The 18,903-nt window shown below is 41.0% G+C and overlaps 1 protein-coding gene across 3 annotated transcripts in view; it reads left to right on the top strand.

Moving 5' to 3' along the window:
* bub3 (BUB3 mitotic checkpoint protein) overlaps window positions 1-16,666 on the top strand; it is a 38,436-nt gene extending 21,770 nt beyond the window's left edge. For all 3 annotated transcript variants that reach the window (XM_070875003.1, XM_070875004.1, XM_070875002.1), the window contains exons 5-7: window positions 7,067-7,225; window positions 11,023-11,200; window positions 15,720-16,666. In XM_070875003.1, coding sequence (XP_070731104.1) covers window positions 7,067-7,225; window positions 11,023-11,200; window positions 15,720-15,940 — 558 coding nt within the window. In that variant the 3' untranslated portion in view covers window positions 15,941-16,666. The remainder of the gene's footprint in view (window positions 1-7,066; window positions 7,226-11,022; window positions 11,201-15,719) is intronic.
* The last annotated feature ends 2,237 nt before the right edge of the window (window positions 16,667-18,903 follow it).

An 18,903-nucleotide genomic window follows, 5' to 3' on the forward strand; every position in this document is an offset into this window, starting at 1 on the left:
TAAAACTTGGCTGTCCCTCATTCACCCTGTCCTGTCAGACATTGTTGAGGGCAAGCGCCAGTCCCAAAATGAGTGCCATGACTGTAACTCAAAGGAGAGATGTATAGAAATCGATGACCCTGTATTTGTTCTTAATCACGCTTTGGGGCCCAAGTGGCTTGAGAGTACTGTAATTGGCAAAGAGTGAAATAGGGTCATAGCGGTCAGACTTAACTGGATATTGCCGCAAGCATCTGGACCAAGTTTTTAAAAAAAAAGGTTCAGCATGGACACGGAGGAACCTGAGGAAGATCATGAAATGGTGCCCACACCACCGCCAGTGAACGAGCAACGAGAACATTCAGCAGCATGCACAGTCCCTGCGGCCAGCCCGGACAAGCCAGAATCACCACAGGTGACAGAGATGCATGTCAAGGCTCAACAACCAGAGCCCCAACTGCGGCGTTCACGAGAGCGTCGACTGCCTGAAAGACTTAATCTTTGACCCCATAAGATGTTGAGGGGAGGGGAAGGAGAGGCAATGTCATGTATGTAACCTTCATGTAACTAACCTTCATAACAACACTGCATACTGTATACACCTAAGAAATGCACACCTTGACCACAGGGGTGAACTTGTCTGAGACACTCCTCACCTCACCTGGTCATCCAGGTTTATAAAGGGAGGTCCCACTTCTTCGTCCTGTGAATAAAGGTTCAGGTCACAGAGTGACCTTGTCTGCAGAATGTGCCTCGTGTGAATTTATAGTAGTGTGTAAGGACATTACACTTTCCAAATTCCAGGACACAAAATTCAAACCGAACAAAGCAATGAATAAGAATTGCAAGTTGAAAGTAGTTGCCTGGGTATTAAAGAGCAGATTGCCAAGGCTCATTGACCGCAGTTTGCACATCATGACCTAGATAATTTATGGGGATCAATATGCTCTTGGTAGTTGATGTTGAATAAATGGGGAGAAGACAAACTGAAGGTGGATAAAGGGGCCGACATAACTCCAGTTTGTATGTTGGTGGAGAATGAGAATCACTTTGGCTAAATGTGCTCAGTCAATAGTTTCACAGATTACTGCTTTCTTGGATGTCAAGAAGTGAGCAGGCTTAGACTTGAGAATCCAAGAAGGGAACCTCTTGCACCGTAATAATACACATGTTCGTGTCAAGGCAGATGGGTGAAAGAAAAGTTTTAACATATTGGCTGGTGAGCATTTGCTGTTAGTAAATTGGTATGTGGATGGACAAGCAATAGTATTTTATTTGCCACATTCATTTCTAGAAATGCCTCAATCGGGAAGCAGTCCAATTAAGACATTGGTGCCTGAATTGTGAGGCAGTACTCTTGGATTGAACACTTAGCTGAGGTAGACAATATAAGGGCAGATTGTTTACGTCTTATGATTTCATGGTCCCGTAGGAGAGACTTGCTCTCAAATGGCGCGTGGGGTGGGGTGGCGGGGCAACTGTTACATGTGAACTTCAGATGTGATTTATTGAAAGTTACGACTGTTAATATCTTCAATAATAGATATCTTGATTAGATCAAGTAGGTCATGCACTAATGACTGTAACAAATATTTCCCATTTTGACAACCAGTTAGCCCCTTCTCATAAATGCCATTTACTTTGTAGGGTATCTCTAGCATTTATTTGAAGTTGATTTAGCACTCTGTTTTAATTGGGAATGTTACAGCTATTTTGGTTTTTCATTACCTATACTTGGTTTGTATGGGGATTGTGTCTGTGTCCTGTTTAAGCAGGCTATTTGGAAATAATGCCCTGGTAGACTTGTATTGGTTCCCAATTGGGAGCTTCATTTAGTTCTATAGAAGTTAAAACATCCATCCTTTCAATTTCTTCTTCAAATGTGTGATCTAAAGCTTCTTGTCTGGAAGATTGCACTGTTGCCATTAGACTTGCAGATCTATTGAATTGTAAGTCCTCATTTTAGAGCAGCATTTGACCTGGCATTCTGTCAGGTGGTCCTTGGGACTCGACTGACGTTCTTACCAAAACTTGCTTCCCAGTTTCTTTTGGGCAAAGAAATCGTTCCATTATTTTATCCACTACCACTATATCGGTCAGGACAGAAACATAACTTTCACTGTGTAGCTATTCCTAGATTCCCAGTTAACATGGCTGGGAATTTACTCGGGGCACTTTTGATGGTGGTAGAGGAGGGTCAGGGTGGGAGTTCACTCTGTTGCCATCCTAACCCTTTTTCCTGGGTCAGTGCACCTTTTGCATGCGGGGTAGGCTCCGATTTCTGCCTCCAAGTTGGATTCTGCTACTGCGAGTTGGTGCTGCAGTGGGCCACTTGCTGCAACACCAAAAGGAGGAGGAGGATTTCAGAAACTTTCAGATGTTCGTTTTAATATAGTTCAAAGACACGAGGTAAACTTGTGACCAACCAGGAATAGCTAAATAGATGGTTTAGTTCAATGCTGTCCAGTCAGGTTTAGAAATTAATTACAATGCTGCCACATAATGTTTTATTACTTCAAAATGAAATGGATCAGTAGCATAGGTACGAAGGGTTCTTGGGACAGAGAAGTGGAAGCTAATTTGTGAGACATCTTCTCTATGTCCTAGTTCTCCGCTTATAATTCCCCGTTTCAATCTGCCTTCCATCCTCCCAAAGCTCCCGGCCTGCCTGTGGTAAAATCACCGAATGACAGTCTTTCGACTGCAACCATGGTGCAGTATTTATTTCTCCTTGTGCTCTTCAAACTCCTGACCCACTTCTATGGTTTTGTGCTCTTTATTCCCTCCTTTTTACAGCATAACTAGCACAGTTTCTGCCGTGGCTCCTCTTCCTGCAGCCACAATAATGCACCTGAGGGTTCCATACTTGCTCCCCTCTTTTTTTAGTTTGCATGCTGTCCTTGTTGACCACTGGCAGTCTGCTTTCTATGTATGTTGGCAACACCCAAGTTACACCTCTGCCTCCACAATTGTTGCTATTGTTTGACTGCTTGTCAAACATCAAGCTGTGGATGAGCTCCTTTTTAACATTGGTAAGATTGAATCCATCCTGTTCAGCTCCTGTTGGAAACTCTGCATCCTACTGCTGTATTCCGCCATCTAGTTCAATCTGTGTTGTTGAACCCTGAGCTGAACTTCACACCCTAGATCCTCTCCTATTTCCACATCAATCTCTATCTTGCCCTCACCATTGCTGAAGCACTGTCAGGCCTTTGTCAGCTCCAGGATCGATTTCTCGAACAATTTTCTTGCCCCGTTTCTGTACCCTGCTGCCGAACTTCAGCTTATACCAACTACAAATCGTTTAAAATTCTGCTGAATACTTCCTATCCGAAATCCCTGTGTCTCAATGAATTGATTGTAAAATTTATAATCTTGCTTACAATATCATCCAGCTCTATGTCTCCAGTCACAATCTGAGTTCTTATGGTGCTGGCCTACCATGCTCTTATTCCTCGTCTCAGCACCTTTCTGCCCCCCACCCTTGGGTACACTACCATCATTGGCAGAGCCTTCAGCTATCAGACCTCTGTATTCTAGAAGTCTGTTTCTAAATCCCTCTACCTCTCCACCTTCAACAGCCTCCTCAAAACCTGTCTTTGAACATTTCTTCAATCACCTTCCAGAATTCTCTCCCCTTCATTCCCATTCTTGCTGTAAGTCTGATCCCAGCTCATGCAGCACCTTTTGGGGTCTAATTTCATTAGAGTTGCTGTGCAAATGACCAAGCAAGTAGTTCCCAGAACCAATCAAGTCACGCTTTATACCTGCACTGCATAGAGGCTGCATATCATTGGAAGAATAAAGGAGGGTAGTTAATCTAAAGTAGTAATAGGCATGTGGAGCTGTTCTTGCTCATTGGTTTTGTTGGAGGTATTGCATTTTGGGCAGTGGGAACACTGCTTTGTTCTGAAGATAGAATTGGCACTGACGTGTTTGGAGCTTGGCAGAATGGGTCACTGGAAATTCTGCCATGTGGTGAGGGAAGGGGGGCTTGGTGGGATGTTCCCAGTTGGTGGTGGTTAGGAGAGGAATGAGTGGCCTTTGATTCAGCAGCTAAGTACTACAAACTGGAAGCACCCAGCCTGCAAATTCCTAGCTGACAAGTTAGCTGTTTTTCAGTGTTGAATCTGCTGGCTGAATTCCATTGAAATTTATGTTTAATTTAAATGCACCACTTGTAAGCAACATAAGCTTATTTCAGAGCTGCTTGAGAAAAGTAAGAAGGAAGAATGGGAGTAACTCCTGGTTTAAAAAGATACAACAACTTCTAATGATGGTTAATACAAGCAGGCTACTTAACTTTGATTTGAGATTAATTTTTTTTCACATCCCTTCACCATGTAGTGGGTATTTGAAATCAAATCTTAGAGTAATTGATGCTGTCAATTAATGCTTTCATGAATTAGCTAAATTAATATTTGGTTATGAACAGAATACAATGATGACTAGTGCAGATAGAAATAATTGCTGTGTGTATAATATATAATAGTTTGAACTATTACTGTAGAATTGCCATTCCAAAGAAGGCTTGTTCATCATAACCACACTGGCCATAGAAATCATAATGCGCTACCATTTTCTACAGGTTGTCTGCCTGTTTGTTCTCTTCCATTCAGATCTTCTCATACACGATCCCGCCATCTCAGTCTTTGGTTTTCATATCTCTTCTCTCCATCGGGCACTTGTTCTACCATCTTGGAAGACAACAGATCTTCAGCCATACTGTACACGTTCTGTTCATTACCATCTTCTGCTGTATTGTTCTGTTGCACAAGTTTCTGTTTTGCATTATTTCAATGTTGGTCACTATCTTCCTAGTTGAAAGCCAATATTCTTGCACAAGAAATCGGCAAGCATCTCCTCTCTTGCGTCTGTCCCATTATCAAGATCAAAGGCATCTCATCAATTTTTTAAGCTTGCTTACTTTGCCATGTGTGTAAATTTGGATGCCATTTCCTCCACCTCAAACTCTGACTCACTTCCTTCAGTTTCTCTTAATTGTTTTGGTTTGTTGTGCAATGGGCATAAGAGTGTTTGGGAAGCTGATGTTGACTTTTTTTCAGTGAAGCTAACAACATCTGCATGCTCCACATCCTATGTTTGCACCTTTAAGCTCTGCTCTGTGTTTCTACTCAATATTGCTTTGCTCATGATGATCTAGTTTATGACTATCGTACAAAGTGGGTGACCTTTGTCTCCAGTTGGAGCCATCCTTTATTTAGTCCTCTCCCAAACCCTTATTCCTTTTGTATATTTCCTTTTATTAGCTTACTTCAGAGTTCCAGCATCTAGTGAAGGTATTGGGGAGCACAGCAAACAAATCAATGAGTAAATTCGATGAAGTGCAACATGAAGGATTGTTTGAGAAAGTTAGGTTTCCTGGTGTAGAGGATGAAACTGGAAGAACGTCCCCAATGGGGTCCAGTCATGAGTAGGGTTCCCCAGGGTTCCTTAATGATCTGGAGGACAGCATATAGGCAACACATTACTAAATATGTTGATGACACCAAATTGTATGTCAGTCAGTAATCTGGAAAAGTGGAACTTTACAGTGTCTTTTTGGAATACTTTACTGTAGCTAAACCTCTAAGATCCCAGATTTGATGCCAGTTGGCTTCAGCCCCACCCCAGGTTTGTGAGGAATAGGTTGGATGCTGTACCCAAAATATATCTCGTGATTTCTGACCGATAGATACTGCAGAAGGTTGGGTGAGGATAGGATTGGGTGTTAGCCGAGGACCGATTGTGATTTTTCTCTCTCCTACATTTCCTCTCCTCCACCCCCCCCCCCCCCCCCCCCCCAAGTCATCGTCAAATAGCCTGCTGATGCTCACTCCTGAAGCTCTCAGCTGTGCATTTGTGGAAGGTTCCAGTGCCTTCAAAAGAGTGAAAGGAAAGAAAAGTGGCAAAAATAGGTAGTTTGGGGGTTGGGTGGTGCGGGGGAAAGAATACTATCTTGTGAATTGTGCTATTCCTGCTCCATGGGTAGGGGAACAAAGGTTACTGTGTTACTAGCTTTGGTTCATATACAGCCTAATGCATTCATCCCTCTGCCTCCCGTGAATTGCAAGTCCTTCTAATTTGCAAACGTACAGAATTGATGGACAGGAAAAGACCAGCTGGCCCATCAAGCCTGCCCCATACATAGCTCAGGATGACTGGGACATCATAACTAAACACTTTGCATCACTGCCCCCCCCCCCCCCCCCAAACAACCATGTAACCTGGGAGAGGCTAAAAGCCCAGGACCATATGGGGGAAAATATTCTGGAAAATTACTCTCTGACCCTCCTCTCGGGTGATCGAAACGTTCGGAAAATCACATGGACCAAGGTTATCTATAAAATGTGATGCGATCTCCACCCCAGTCAAGAACCAGTCCAACTCCCACTTGAAGGCATAAAATTAAACTTGTAAAATAAGCCAAGTGATGCAAAATCCACTAGGGGAAAAAACATCAACCTTGATTAAACAATTAGTGGAATGTAAAGCCACCACGGACCACTGCTTTCATTTTGCAATTATTGAACAGTTTTCCTAAAAGTTGAATACACTAACGGCAAAAACCATAAGCATGCAAAATACTTGTAAATTAGTATTTTGATCAGTGAACCTTTTGAATTGACTATAATTAGATTGTTTAAAAAAGGGCATGCTTACATTGCTATGTGTAGAATAACTTTAAAGTTCAGATTAAACGTGGCTTGTAATGCACAGGTTTTTGTCTGTACATAATTTTACGATTGGTTCTTGAAACAGTTAGTTAGTATAAATACACTTGCTGTACAGAGCCAGCACAGTAATTTCTTTTGGATTTTGAGTTTAAACAGACTATGAAAGTTTATTTGGGTACTGGATGTTTTTATTGCAAGATATGTAAAATGCCAATTGGCTTCAGATGGTTGTCACCAATATTAAGCAAAAAGCACCCTAGGCTGTCCTACCTTTCTTGGTGCTTGTAGTTCCCTAGTATACGAATTGAAATTTGGAAGGTTGCATAAGTATATACATGCTTACTTGCTCTTGTATGTATGCAATTTTAAGAGAAAATGGTGAAGGGCTGTTTTTTCCCTTTTTTTTTTAGGTGTACACACTTTCTGTGTCTGGGGATCGTCTAATTGTTGGAACTGCTAGCCGTCGTGTGCTGGTGTGGGACCTGAGGAACATGGGATATGTACAGCAAAGAAGAGAATCTAGTCTGAAGTATCAGACCCGCTGCATTAGAGCATTTCCAAATAAACAGGTACTTAAAATGTTCATTTTTAACAACGGCAGTTTATAAATCTTTTAATTGGTTCAATTATATATTTCAGTGGTTGAGTGTACACTATGTACAACAATATATGGTGCAAAACATTGGAAAAAATGGGTTAGAAAATATAATTTGGCCCATTAAGATCACTGCATCCAAAAGGTTGTATAACCACACAAACCATTCTAACTTCTCTAATAATGCTATTTCTTGGGAAGCACAAAAATTAGTTCTAGCTCAAGGAATTTTACAAAGGAAATCGAGCGAGCTCCAGAAGACTGTTTTTGTCCATCGGACATTGCTATTTAAATAACAACTTGCCCTCAAACTGGCAACGTTCTCTTCTCTTCTCTCAGGAACTTGTCATGTTTCCTTTTGCAGGATTGTACCAACCCCATATACTTCACATATTATGGACATTTCTTCTAGAAGGCTATGGATCTAATCACTGTCGACCAATTTCACATGCTTGCCTCTGGTTTTAGCATCAAAGTGCATTTCTGTAACCAAACCATATCCAATCATTTCATTTAAAAACCTCAATCATGTTCTACACTACTTTCTTCCAAAGTAATAATTCTAACTTTTTTTGAGCTTGTACTCTTAAATAAGAGATCTAAGATTTGGTTTTATTCTGGTGACTGTATTCTGCACCATTTCCAAAGCCTCACTATCCTTCACCAGATGAAGGGACTAAAACAGGACAGAGTATAGGTACTTTTCAAGTGCAAATTCATCAAAGCCTTATATAGCTTGGTGTTATACCTAGTAATACAACCTAAAACCCAATTTGCTTTTCCTATAGCTATCTCATTCTGCTTGTGCACCTTTATGAGCAATCAACGACTGCTCTTTCCTAATGCTTTTAATGCGCCCCCCCTCCCCCGTGTAAGGTACAGACACCCTCGGAATTTACCACCCTCTTGTATGATACTGCAATTGTCCACCTTCGTCCAACTTATTTTACTCTGGCTGAATCGATTTCTGCTTTCAATTTTCAAGGTGATTATGTATGTTTCACTTTGCTAGTTAAACATTGATGGTTTAATGAGGGTGGTTGGCCAAAGTAAAGCTGCTGCCTGCTTATTCTACAATTGAGGTACATATTGGCTTCTCTACAGGCATAAAATGAGTGCTGTCTTGATTTGTTTTTGAAAGAAGTAATTAATCGGCATGCCTTGTGGATGCAGCAAATCGGACATGAAAATGTTTTTAATGGAATTTTTTTGTGCTATTCGGAAGGAACATACAAATAACCTTCCGAAAGTACTAGGGAACAGTGGGTCTAGTGAGAAGGAGGAACTGAAGGATATCCTTATTAGGCGGAAAATTGTGTAAGGGAAATTGATGGGATTGAAGTCTGAAATCTCTGGGGCCTGATAGTTTGCATCCCAGAGTACTCAAGGAAGTGGCCCTCGAAATAGTTGATGCATTGGTGATCATTTTCCAGCAGTATTGATTCTGGATCAGTTCCTATGGACTGGAGGGTAGCTAATGTAACACCACTTTTTTAAAAAGGAGGGAGAGAGAAAATGAGTAATTATAGACTGGTTAGCCTGACATCAGTAGTGGGGAAAATGTTAGAATCAATTATTAAGGATGAAATAGCAGCGCATTTGGAAAGCAGTGACGGGATCGGACCAAGCCGGCATGGATTTATGAAGGGGAAATCATGCTTGACGAATCTTCTGGAATTTTTTGAGGTTGTAACTAGCAGAGTGGACAAGGGAGAACCAGTGGATGTGGTGTATTTGGACTTTCAAAAGGCTTTTGACAAGGTCCCGCACAAGAGAGTGGTGTGCAAAATCAAAGCGCATGGTATTGGGGGTAATATACTGACGTGGATAGGAAACTGTTTGGCAGACAGGAAACAGAGAGTGGGGATAAACGGGTCCTTTTCAGAATGGCAGGCAGTGACTATTGGAGTGCCACAGGGCTCCGTGCTGGGACCCCAGCTCTTTACAATATACATTAATAATTTAGATGAAGGAATAGAGTGTAATATCTCCAAGTTTGCGGATGACACTAAACTGGGTGGAGGTGTGAGCTGTGAGGAGGACGCTAAGAGGCTGCAGGGTGACTTGGACAGGTTAGGTGAGTGGACAAATACATGGCAGATGCAGTATAATGTGGATAAATGTGAGGTTATCCATTTTGGGGGCAAAAACACAAAAGCAGAATATTATCTGAATGGTGGCAGACTAGGAAAAGGGGAGATGCAACGAGAGCTGGGTGTCATGGTTCATCAGTCACTGAAAGTGGGTACGCAGGTACAGCAGGCGGTAAAGAAGGCAAATGGTATGTTGGCCTTCATAGCTAGGGGATTTGAATATAGAAGCAGGGAGGTCTTCATGCAGCTGTACAGGGCCTTAGTGAGGCCTCACCTGGAATATTGTGTTCAGTTTTGGTCTCCGAGTCTGAGGAAGGACGTTCTTGCTATTGAGTGAGTGCAGCGAAGGTTCACCAGACTAATTCAAGGGATGGCTGGACTGTCATATGAGGAGAGACTGAATCAACTGGGCCTTTATTCACTGGAGTTTAGAAGGATGAGAGGGGATCTCATAGAAATGTATAAGATTCTGACGGGACTGGACAGGTTAGATGTGGGAAGAATGTTCCCGATGTTGGGGAAGTCCAGAACCAGGGGACATGGTCTTAGGATAAGGGGTAGGCCATTTAGGACTGAGATGAGGAGAAACTTCTTCATTCAGAGAGTTGTTAACCTGAGGCATTCCCTGCCGCAGAGAGTTGTTGATGCCAGTTCACTGGATATATTCAAGAGGGAGTTAGATATGGCCCTTATGGTTAAGGGGATCAAGGGGTATGGAGAGAAAGCAGGAAAGGGGTACTGAAGGAATGATCAGCCATGATATTGAATGGCAGTGCAGGTTCGAAGGACCGAATGACCTACTCCTGCACCTATTTTCTATGCTTCGATGCTTCTATGTTTCTATATGAAGTAGAAGTCTTTCAGTTGTGCAGGTAGCAGTTAATCTGGTGACAACCATTTTTGACAACTTGATGACTTTGTCTTTGCTGCTGCTGCCACAATACTTGTAGTGGGAAAGCTAAATTAGTTGTTAGATTAGAAAAGCTACCAAAGAATAGACTTAGTTTAACAATGCGGTTAAATTGCATTCTTGTCGATGCAAAGCAGTTTTGGATGCCCACTGATGCAAATGGGCAACACAGTAGTCAAGTGCCAATCTAACTCCTGAACGCACTGAAGCCAGAAAGTGAGACACTATCTCTAGTAGGTATTGAATCATGACTTTGGCTTTGCATTCGTGTAATAGAATTCTAACCCAGTGGAAAGCAGTGTTTCGAAGTGTCCAGATGATCTGTTGGATTCATATCTTTTTAAACATGGTATGGGATATTTGATATGAGAAGCGCAGCACTACAACAGGGTTATGGAAGTCTGTGGGTGCATGCAAAATCGCACGTGAAGAACTCTTGTTGCCAGCTCAAGACATAAACCAAAGTATCGGCAGCTATCAGTTATGTACTCTGCGTGTACTCTTGGTCAATTCTACTGGGCCACAATTTACAGGTACTAGTCAGACACCTGTATTTCTAATATATATTTTGTGTTCAGAATAGGTTATGAGCAGTGGCAAATGAGAGCTAAATTATGAATTGATTCACCTGTCATGCATCTAATGATGAAGTATTAAGATATTGAGAGGATCAACAGCTGCTGATTCATGGGAAAGGGTTTTTAAAATCTAGTTTGTGTAACTTCAGGATTGAGTTTTTACATAATCTGAATTTTCCCCTCCTTTTAGGGCTATGTTCTCAGTTCAATTGAAGGACGCGTGGCAGTGGAGTACCTTGATCCTAACCCAGAAGTGCAGAAGAAAAAATATGCTTTTAAATGTCATCGATTAAAAGAAAACAATCTTGAACAGATCTATCCAGTCAACGCCATTTCATTCCACAGTGTTCACAACACATTCGCTACTGGTAAGATATAACATTAAAAAAAAAATTTGATTAATGAACTCTCCTTTTTTAAAAAAAAAATATATATCCTATTTTGGTCGAGTTATATTTTCAGCTATTTCAGGTTTAAATAAATGACTTGTATGTAAGCACTAATGGGTTTGCAGGTGTAGTTTAGATTAAATTGGACATTTTTTTCAGATTTGTTTATCAAAACAAGTGTGAAGTCTGTTTTATTGTATTTCTTTAAAATTTGAAATTCCTTAACTAATATTTTTAACTACAGTGGAGTCTTGAAATCGATGTATTGAAGTCTTGGCTTGGGCATGCCTGCTATAATAAAATTGGTTTGACATGTATATCAAAATAAAACCTCATGTCTGAATAATTTTATGTGCTGCCTTTCACCAGTTCCTGGCCTGGTTCTGTTTCCTTGGATTCTCCAACCAGTCTCTTTCAACCCCCTCCCCCCACCCCAATCGTTACAGGTCTCGGCACCATGTTTAAAACTGGCTTGACTCATCGGTAAATTCTTTGGTAGCACCTCGTGTTACTTTCCAGCACAGGTCATAGTCAGCAGAAGACATGGGGATGGAACGGTTAACACTTTTCTCATCAATACTGCTGTATTTGTTTGAATTTTTAGGGTCCAGCAGCATTGGAAATGTCAAATCATAATGCTTTTGCCACACTGGTACACAGGAGAAGAGATGAGATAAAAACCACTCATCACACCAGATGCAATCACCATTTGCAGCTGGAAGTGCAGAGAACCCGATCTTGTGAAATTTACAAATTTTTAGAAAATATACCCATATGTTTGCAGTGATTTTTGAATCCATTTTAAAAACTGAAAATATAGAACATTGAGTGTGCCTTATCATAAATTTCGGCAATTATATATGTTTTTGAAGGGTAGTTACAAATTCAGCTTTTAATTTAAGGGATGGGTTTAAGTTTAATATACATAATGTTCTCCTATTCAGTAAAGATTTTTTTTCTGTTTCGACCAATATTATAAACCAAAGACCATTTTTAAAATGGTAAGAAATTTAAAATTGGTAGAACAAATTACTGGATTGATCTTATGTGTGAAGATTCTGGCTCATGGATTGCCACTGGAATGGCAGATATTTTAATCTGCAGCTTGGTGTGTTAAAGATTCAAATTTACACTGGAGATTTATATGGAAAGAGCTATAAAATGCATCTGATTGTGATTGATCAGTGTATCTCATAAAGCTATGCCCTCTGATTCTTTTGTATGCTTTGCAAAAAAAAAAGTAAATTGCCTAATTTTCTCTCCTGGGTGCAAGACTATTCAGTTAGAATACATTGGGAAGTTTGATCACTAACAGCTAGTTTTTAAAATGGATAAAACTTGAGCAATGCTTATAAGCTGCTTCTTCCTATAATAGCACAGTAACATTTTGTCTGCAGCAAGTTTAGAAAGTGGCTTTGCTAACAGCTGTGGAAAAAGAAGTTCATCTTGGGTTGAGCTCTATAATCAGATTCAAAACCTCTGGACATAACTAGATAGCAGGTGGGGAGGTTAATACAAGTGAAAGTTGGGCATATAGGTGCTGGGAGTTAGAGAATGGATTAGATTTTGCTGGCAAAAACTGAACATTTTGGCTCATCTACATCTAACAACAGCCTTGGAGTCAGTTGAGAGGGTGGAGAGCTAAAATGCAGCAGCCAATATCCTATCCTAGCCAAGTCCTAATCACCAATTATGCCTGTCCACTAACCTGCATTGGCTCCTTGTCCCCCAGCACATTTAAAACCTTCTTCCTCATAAATCCCTCCACTGCCTCTCTCCTCCCCATCTCTGTAAGCTCATTCTATGCTCTTGTCCTTTGGTATGTTTGCCCCACCCATTGGTGGTGGAGCCTTCAGCTTCCTTGGTGGCACGCTCAAACCACCTTCCCAAGAGCTTTCTCTCACCGCTATCCACCTTTTTTAGGTGAAGTTTTCAATTTTATTAGTTTTACCCTAATTCCTCCTATGGTTTGGTGTCCAGTCACTTTATTTTCATTTACAAAGTCTCTTGAGGGTCTGTCTATGCTTGTGAATGTTGACCCTGTGCTTCTGGATGATAACTTGAGGGCGTGGCATCTACATGATGATTAAAAGAAGGGACAGACTAGGTGGAGTTATGAAATATCCGAGGTGGGCATGCGGTTATAGGAGGAGACACGATATTGGAGATTGTGTAACATCATTACACTGGATATGAATAAAAACAGGAATGCATCATGGAGATGGGCTGCTGAGGAGAAATGTTGGAGAAATTGGCATCAAAAGGTGGAAGGAGAATGAGGAAACTGAGCCTCCATCACAAGGTGTCATTTTTGACAATCAATGCAGTTCAATGCTGAATAGAAGCTGGATTGGAGGGCCTCAAACAGAAAATCCTGGTTTTTAAAAACCATATTACAGGATTTTGGAGAGAAAGGAAAAGTAGTGGGAGGTAAGTGGGGGTGTGAGTCTGAGGATTTTTTTTGAAGAATGGGGAGAATCATTGATCTTTAAGGTGCTAAAGACTGACCAAGAATAGCGACGTGAGCTGAAGTAGTTGTGTCATCAGGACTTAGGATTAGGTGACGACTTGGTCAGAGGGGGAGGCTGAGGCTTTGATTTTGGGCACAACTGGAGTTCCTCACATTTGGTGTCTTGAGAGGATGAATGGTGTGGCGGAAGGATGTTGGAGCAGACATTTGATGGAGAAGAGAAGCTTGGACTTGTTTCTGCTTTCCAGAATAGTATGCAGAAAGATGGCAACTAATGTCTACCTAGTTGTAGATGGGTGCTGGAAGCAGGTAGAGAGCAACTGCCAGGGAACAGCAGGTGAGAAACACAATAGTTTGTGGGCCTTTGAGGCTCTTAAAATTAAGCTGGTTCTTTTGGGCACAAGAACAGTCATAGGCACAGTTTTAAAAGCTTTTGAATATTTACTTTTTTTGATTTAAGAAAAATGACTACTGTACACCAATATAATTAGCAAATGGTTCTGTAGTTTTTTTTAAGTCATTTTCAGTGATTTTAAAATCTGGTTAGTCACAGGTGATGGACATGGATTAAAAATGCTTATTTTTTTAGTGTGAAGCCCATTTTCAGCTGTATTAATAAAACTTCAAGTTACCACTCTTGAATATATCAAGGAACATTTTTTAAAGTGTAACTTTTCTTTAAAAATTGCATTCTAACATGCTGATTGTGCTGGTTCTTGGCAGATTTTATGTTTGGCGGTATGCAAATGGCTTGTGCGGAAACTCGGCGGGGGTGGGGGAACACTTCTGAAAACTAGCGCAATTTGCACCCAGATTGCCAATTTCACCCAAAGCCAAAACTACCACACTGTTTTATTGCTCAAGCTGAAAGCAAGACCTGTCTGAATAGGTAGTCAAAAATGTTTCAGCCATCTTGAGGATTAATCATCTGAAATGGTTACAGAAGGCAACTCCAAAAGCAGCCTTTCTTTTAAATTTTAAGAGCAATGGCTCCTGACGCTAATGATCTGTATGAAATATAGGTGGTAATGGGGGCGGGGGGGGCTAGAAGAGATGGAAGGAATTCCCAAATTACTTAAAATAGTGGCAATATTTTCTGCATTTATAAAGTCTTGGGATGTGGGCATCATTGGAAAGACCGCTCATCCCGAGTTGTCCTTGAGAAGGTGGTGATGAGCTGCCGCCTTGACCCGCTGCAGTCTGCGTGGTGAAAGTGTTTGGTAGGAAGCGCCAAGATTTTGACCCAGCAATGGTGTAGGAATGGTGATGTGTCCAAGTCTGACTGGTGTGATTTGGGAGTGATTGGGGTAACGGGTTTGGGAGGTGCTGCCGAAGAAGCCTTGACAAGTTGCTGCAATGCAGCACACTGTAGACAGTACAAACTACAGCCATGGTACGTGGGTGTTGGATTGGGTGCACCTTCAGGCTAATGGTTGAGGTTGTCCTGGATGGTGAATATTTTGTCATTCGGTGATGCGGAACTGATGAGCACTGTTTATTAAAGTACTTGTCTCTGCAGTAGTCTTTATTTAAGATGCTTATTTTGGGCTCTGCCCCTGTACTTCCACATGTTGTGTCTTTACCTCTCTCTTAGATTTAAAATACAGAAGTAGAATTTGGTCAGAAATTGAAAGAAGCAAGATTGGTGTTAATGTACAGGAAAGCAGTAAACGTTTGGTTTACTTTAAAATGTGCTGAACTGTGAAGAGTTGATTGAAATTTTAAATCTTTGCAAACTGGAGTCCTTCATCGCTTGTATGTTGGTAATCTGTATTACTGTGCTAAAACACCATTTTAAAGCACTTGCATGCAAATGAAGATTGATTTGGATTTTGAATGCAGGACTTCTTGAGCTTGTATGTTGACTTTTTGATAAATGTATTGAAAGGTTACCTTTTTAGTGAGTTTCAAATGAAGCCAATGGGAATTGTATTTGGCAAAAATAATTTAAAGCATTGTTTTATTTTAAAGACAAAAGAAATGCAGCAGATAAATTGCAGTAAAATTCTTTTTGGTGTTTAAATTTAGGCGGCTCTGATGGATTTGTGAATATCTGGGACCCCTTCAATAAGAAAAGATTGTGTCAGTTCCACCGCTACCCGACCAGTATTGCATCGCTTGCCTTCAGCAATGATGGCTCTGCTATTGCTATAGCATCATCATACATGTATGAGAAAGGTGAAATTGAACACCCTGAAGACAGTATCTATATTCGTCAAGTGACAGACGCGGAAACAAAGCCCAAGTGAGTTTCTTCTCAGCTGGGTTTTATCATTTCTACCATTTATCCAAACATTTATTAATTTTCCTAATTTCATGGAAGAAATTATTGATGTTGAGTAGATAACACAGCTGCCAGCAGAGCCAATATTGATTTTATCTTGTTCTCCCAAGCTTTCAATATCCGTTGGATGATAGACGTCACATTGATAAAAATGTGCCTACTTGTTTTCTGAGGCAGCATGTCAAATAGTGTCATTCTTTTTTTCTATACAATATAACTTGGATCAATGACTGGTCCTTTTACATTGGAAATATTTTCTCAAAATGGATTTTTAAAATTTCTTCTGTGTACCAATGTTTGATTACGGGAAGGTGTAAAAATATTGAGACCTGTGCAGCTTTTGAGCAGCTATAATCTTACTTCCTATGTTATAAATTGCCATTAATATGCAAACTCTTTGAAATATTTCATCGACTTAGATATACTGAATCTTGCTGTGTGAACAGTTAAGTTCAGTTGGCCGCCCATCTGAATTGGTGTTAGCAATGTGCCACCTTTTCAATCCTTTGCCATCTGCCATTAGAAAAGAACTCTCTCTATATATATTTTTTTGAACCACCATTTGTAAATAAACCTGTTTCTATAGTCATTTGATAGGTGAGCTCACAGTTGTTTTCCAATGAAGTTCAATTGTAATCATTGTCAAGTACATTTAAATGTTCTGAAACTTTTACATTGTTTAAAATTCAATAAAGGCATTAAAAAAAATTGTTTTCTTGGATTCTTTGGGCTATATTTAATTATCTGCAGCTCCCTTGATGGGTCAGGTGAGTTCTGAACATGCAGATTAGGTTCCAGGTTCAATCTCCAGTTTGTGCAGATCTCAGCTGGGACAAAGGTTTAGGGAGATGAAGACTGGACAGGGATCTTGCTCTTAACTGCTGTACGGTGCCAGAAAGTGCACATGGGGATCTATGGTCCCACCAATGTATCGCCTTCTGATATTTGCTGTCTGTGTGAAGAATGGCCAGTTTCAGGATCCATTATGACATCCATGGTACTTCTCCATTAAGAGTAAGTACCTTTTTTTTTAGGTGCAGAGAAAGGGAAAAAATTGGCGGAAAATGACACACGATTACAAAAATATACCTGCAGTGTTGATATTTCAAAATATTGATGGCGCGATACCTGGAACTACTCATGATGAGCAGCTCTGCTAACAAAATGTGAGCGTGCATTGCCACTGTTTTCCGTACCCCACTGAGTGGTGGTTTCAATATTTGGAGGTGTGCATCTTGAAGCAACTGCATGTATTTCTGCAACCTACTCCATGAGTGCCTTGTCTCATATTCCGCCTCTAAATAACAACTTCAGCAACTGCCGTACCAAACCTGAGCGCTCATCAATACGGTGGAAGGACTTGCACAGGACAGCTTTCTGTGTCCCAGTCACCTTGATGTTCTAGATCTCTTAAAGACCAACTAATTACTTTCCTGTGGAGGGAGGGAAGGTGAAGGGGGAAGATAAGTAGAGTCGCCTAGAACCTGGAACTTAATCTGTATGTTCCGAACTAATCTGACCCATCAAAGGAGCACTTTTTATCATCCAAGCAGAAACTGCATGAGAACTTTCTAATTGCTTGATTTGCAGACTAAATCTGAGGTTTTTGCATGTGTTATATACATGACTGAGCACTCAAGCCATCCACTTTGAACTGAAAAACAAGAAGCAGCATAATTATAAATGTTCTTTTGAAGCTTGGGTTGCATCTGGAGAGAACATTGTGAATTATGTAAGAGTGAAGTACTGATGATTACAAGTCTGTTACTAAAGTACATAGGATAACTACAGTAGTTGGAAGGGGGAACACAAGCAACTATACAAATAGAAAGAAATATGCCAAGATCTCAAATAGATACTAAAATAGCATTACAAGTTTATAATGGTCTCACAACGGAGGCAAGATGAATCTAGTCAGCTGTAATTTTGAGAGATCATATAAACTACAGGCTCAATTTTCCCCAAGCCCATTTTCTGGTGTATTGCCAGAGTTACACCCGTTTTTCTGCACCAGAAATAATTTGCCAAAGTTTCCCCGATTTGTATAATTCGAATTTGGCGCCGCACCGTTTGTCCAGTCGCGTCGGAGGAGGAGCCTGCTGTCTGCGCCGATAAACGAAGCTGCACCTTCTACGCGTGCACGGGAAAAGAGTTAGGTTTTCACGTCGTTCCAATGGATACGCATGCTCAGTACAGCACAGATTCGGGAATCGGCCATCTTTAAAGAGCCAGTCGTGTGTGCGTGAACATTGAGTGCTGTGAGAGCATTGGAAAAATTGCAGCTGCAGCAATACAAGATGCAGTGTGGTGCAAGGACCAAGAATTTCTTACAGGAGCCACTAGTTTCTGTGATTGAGATCAGATGGCAGGAGCTGGACACCAGCAGAGGCCATAAAAGTTCCACCCAAAGAAATGAAGAAATGCTGGAACCAAGTTGCAGAAGATTATTGTGCAATGATGACCACCACGCGATCTGGAGGCCAGTGTAAGAAGTGGTGGCAGGACCTTGGTCAAGTAGTTAGTGTAAGTTCATTTATTCAATGGAATTGCAATTATAAATATGACCAAATGTGTGTCCCACCCAGCAGAAAGACACCCTCTCTTTAAAAAGTTGCATTTTCATAAAAGGGAAATAACTTGGAACAGGAGGTGGCCCGGCAAATCTGCACCCACTGACACCCTTGGAAGAGAGGGTCGCTGCTTTGATGGGTCCTGCCTGGAGAAAAGCAACCACCACTGCACAAGCTGGGCCCACACTCGAGGGAGAGGGTAAGTCCTGCAAATTCATCATGGTCCTTCAAATCAGTCTGCTGCCTGTTCTGCGATGTGTGAGCCTACTCGTGCCACCCACTCTTTCCACTCCTAACTTGAGGCCAACCCTGATGATGCAGAAGAAGATTCAGACGCAGACGAGCCTGAAGAGGAGAC

This window comes from Pristiophorus japonicus, chromosome 3 (genome assembly GCF_044704955.1).
Source record: "Pristiophorus japonicus isolate sPriJap1 chromosome 3, sPriJap1.hap1, whole genome shotgun sequence".
Taxonomy (NCBI): Eukaryota; Metazoa; Chordata; class Chondrichthyes; family Pristiophoridae; genus Pristiophorus; species Pristiophorus japonicus.